This window comes from Rhinolophus hipposideros, assembly GCF_964194185.1.
Source record: "Rhinolophus hipposideros genome assembly, chromosome: 14".
Taxonomy (NCBI): Eukaryota; Metazoa; Chordata; class Mammalia; order Chiroptera; family Rhinolophidae; genus Rhinolophus; species Rhinolophus hipposideros.
Window position 1 is genome coordinate 40,029,439 of NC_138060.1, and position 4,056 is coordinate 40,033,494.

Consider the following 4,056-nt stretch of genomic DNA (forward strand, 5'->3'; position numbering starts at 1 on the left):
TCACTCTCAAAGCCCTTTTCATTAAAATTCTCCTTGGTTATCCTTTGTTTTCCTCAATATTAACTTTTATCAGCTTTTCTAGCTTTCTTTTATTTTATTTTATTATTTTATTTTTTTATGCTCAAGACTTTATTGTCTTTGTAGTAAAAATATTAAGCTTAGAACTGGATCCCTTGGTCCTTTCTCTTCTTATCTCCTCCCAGTTCAAAATGCTTGCATCTCTTAATAGATTTGCATTTGGGCTCAACACATTCAAGACTCAGGACAATCTTCTTTGCAATTTTAGCCTTTTTGCAGAAAATAGGCTTAGTCTGTCCATCATAACACTCTGCCTTCTGTCATAGCGCCACTTTCCCTGCACATACAGAGCATCCATGCCCTTCTTGTCCTGTGTCACTTTGTGGAGCTGGTGCTTGCCACAATTCTTCCACAAAGTCCAGCGGGTTTTAGGAACCTTCACCACGTTTGCGAGAGCGCTTCCGGCAACGAAAGCTCTAGCTTTATTTTTTAATGGTATTTTTATTGGCATCATAAAAATTAATTAACACGGGAAGTCGGGATATATTTGTGAATTAGGGTACCCTACTGAGAACACAGTCTCTCTTTCCATTTTTTCCGTCCTTTTTTTCATATCCTTTAGGAGTTTTAAATATGTTCTTCATAAATACGCTGTACATTTCCTATTAGATTTATTTTCAGTTATTTTATTTTCTACTAATATTTCTTTGATAAAAAAATATTTTCTTCTTTTATATGTTCTGTCTGGTGGCTTTTTGTGCATAAGAAAGGAATTTATTTCCATCGTAAGTAAAATGTGGCTTTGGGGCTGAGATACATATAAACAAAAATAGGCAGATAGATGTGATTATCCTTTAAAGAAACTTGCATCGATTCTAATCTGGTTTCTTGTTTTTCTATACAAAATGGATATTGACCTTTATCAAATGCCTTTTCAAAGGCTTAGATATGATCATTACTTTTCTCCTTAAATGTATCAAAGTGATAAATGATATTAAATAAATATATCTGGGCCTGGTGTTTTCTGAAAGTGGCTAACTCTCTTTTATGGAATCAGTCTGTTTAAATTTTCTATTTCATCTGAGATAAGTTTTGGAATATTTTGTATTATTGAAAATAAAACATTTCCTACTGGTTTTTAAATTTATTCAGATATTAGAGCAAAATTATTTTACTGAGCTTTCAATTTCCTCTGTTCCTAAGACTATTCCCCTTCCCCTTTAACATTTCTTACTTTTGCTGTTGAGGGTTCTCTCTCTCTCCCTCTCTTCCTCTTGATGAGATGAACAGCTTCTTAATTTTTAAAAATAAAAAAAAAAACATAAAGGCTAAACAAATTTTTAAATTAAAAACGTATAAATAAAATGTACCATTATTCTATTTTTAATTAATTAATTTATGTTATCATAGTAATGCCATATAGCAAACAACCCCAAAATCTCCATGCCACTCTTTGATTCTTGAACTTCAGCATTGGCTGAGGCAGTTCCTCTCCAGGCTTTAATGACTGAAGCTACGCTGTTCCACGCAGTGTGTGCGTGCTTGTGAAGCTCTCTTCCACGTGTCTCTCAGCCTCCTCCTAGACTCAGCAAGCTAGTTGAGGCATGTTATTCTCATGGCAATAGTAGAAATACAAGAGTGCTTGCTCTACTGCACAATCGCATTGCAAGCCTCTACTTGCATCATAGCTACTGACATCCCGTATGCCAAAGAAATTCACATGGCACAAAGTACAAAGTCAAGAGGCAGAAGATTTATGCAGGGAGAGCTCTAAAAGTGGGGCCAATATTCAATCTACCCCACGTCTGCTTTCCTTCAGCTTATTTCATTTTCCATTTCCTACATGTTTGAGTTAGCTATCTATTCATGACTCCATTTTTTTTTTTACTGATATAAGTATTTTAAGATTATGAATTTTTTTCTAAATGCTGTTTTAACTGCATCTCATAGAATCTAAAGTGGCTTTTTTTTCATTTTTCTACATATAATGCAATTTCATTTTTTATTTCCTCTTCAACCTCGACTTTAAGAAAATGTGATGAATTCCAACTAAAAGAGCCTTTTTTTTGTCATTTTATTGCATAGCGATTAAAGAAGGTTGTATCTAAGATTCCTAGTTATTTTTAATTCAGAATTGATTAAGAACTTTTTGGTGGTCCAATATATGGCCAATTTTCCAAATATTCCAAGGCTTATTCAAAATTAATAAGGTACAGAATTACTTTATCAATTAGCTCTTCCTTATTATTTATGTTATTTCAATATTCTATATACTTAATTATTTTTATTCACTTGATCTGACATGGACCAAGAGAGTTAAATTAATGTCTCCCACTAGTGTTTTTATGTCTAGTTCTGCTTCTATCACCTGTAATTTATGTTTTATGAATGTTTGGTGTACAGATATTCATAACTGTAATATGCCCATTGTGAGTTACATACTTCAGCACTATTAGGTTTTCTTTTTTAATACTGTTTGGCTGGAGTCCTTGATTTATTTTTGTTTGTATTTTGTGGTCTACCCTTCTTTTTTTTTTTTTTTTTTGAAATTATGGCTCTTTATTTTCACATGGACAGTTCAAAGGAAGTCATCAGTAGCTTTTGTTTAATGTAAAAAAAGAAAAAACCCACACACAAAAACCAAAACCTTGGGCTTAAAGGAAACCCATATGTCACTAGGAGCCTGGTTGAAGGATTTCACATTTTTAGAAGGGAAATACAGTGCAGAGTTCTCTAGAGAGCAGTTTTAAAGTTGGGGAGGAGGGTGTTAAAGCTAGTATAGGGAGCTTATTTCCCAGGCTCAGGGTGATTTGGGGGAAGTATCACAGTGCTAGGTATAGGGTGATGGGACAGTGGTCACTGCCCAGGGCCTTGGAACGGATCTTGCTGTCACACAATGCAGGTAACAAAGAGTGAGACACCAAAAAGTAATCAAGGCACCAACCAACGTTTTTGGATTGAGCATTCATCATATAGGTCCAAAAAGTGTAGGCATAGGCCGTGCTGGGGTAGAGGTGCCGGAAACTGTCAGTCAGTGGCACAGCCTGCAGCAATTCCCCAAAGCCTTGACGCTCTTCTGTAGTGAAACCAGCATTCTTTTTGTTTCCCTTGGGGTTTCGAAGATCAATTTCTTCGTGAGCCACATTGAGGTCCCAACATAGCACAAGACGCTTGCGGGAAGCCAAGTCCTTCAGGAAATTGCGAAAGGCTTCATCCCAGCGCTGCAGGTACTCCAGGAGCACCAGACCTCGGCCTGCATTAGGTACATAGGCTGTTACCAGCACAAATGTGTCAAATTCAGCCACAATCACTCGGCCTTCCTAATCATGTTCCTCCTCACCAATGCCATAGGAGACTTTGAGTGGGCACTGGCGGGAGAGTAGGCCCACACCACTGTACCCTTCCTTATCTGAAGGAGCTGACCAATACTGATGGGACAGTCCAGAAAGCTCTTGAAGTTCAGCTGGTAGTTTATTCTCTGAACATTTGGTCTCTTGCAGGCACAGGATATCTGGGGCTTCTTCCTTTACCCAATCTAAACCTTTCTTCTTAATCCAGGCTCGAAGCCCATCCACATTCCAGGAGCAGATCTTGAGTGTGGCTGATTTGCCACTGGGTGAGGTTTTCTTATCTGGGGGGTCCTCATACAGGACTGGCCCCTCTCCTGCCTCTTTTTCGTTTTTCTTTGCTCCCGCCTTGCTCTTCTTGGCTTCTGGCTCAGTCTTAGGCTCTTCCCCATCTTCTACCACCGCTGCCTTTTTCCCACACTTCGGCATCACTGTAACGACCGCCCTCCTGAAGCACGTCGCCCAACGAAGCAGTATTTTTACCGCGTTGCCCGAGCACAAAGAAGGGAGCACGCTGAGCCCCCACGTGGGTAACTCTCGGGTCTACCCTTCTTAATTCTTTTGTTTTCAGCCTTACTTTAGTACTTTGTTTTAGATAAGCGTGTGCCATAGAGCATAGAATTGGGTTGTATAATCCATTTTAAAGGTTCTCTTATTTTAGTATACGTGCTGCCGAAGCGAGCACAGTTCT

At 38.3% G+C, this 4,056-nt stretch overlaps 1 protein-coding gene across 1 annotated transcript; it reads right to left on the reverse strand.

Moving 5' to 3' along the window:
* Positions 1–2,561: 2,561 nt before the first annotated feature.
* LOC308507367 (DNA repair nuclease/redox regulator APEX1-like) lies at positions 2,562–3,845 on the reverse strand. The gene is given in 2 exon segments (XM_081072220.1): positions 2,562–3,338; positions 3,342–3,845. Coding segments are annotated over 2 exon segments (951 nt in total). The 5' UTR covers positions 3,795–3,845; the 3' UTR covers positions 2,562–2,840.
* Between the last annotated feature and the right edge of the window lie 211 nt (positions 3,846–4,056).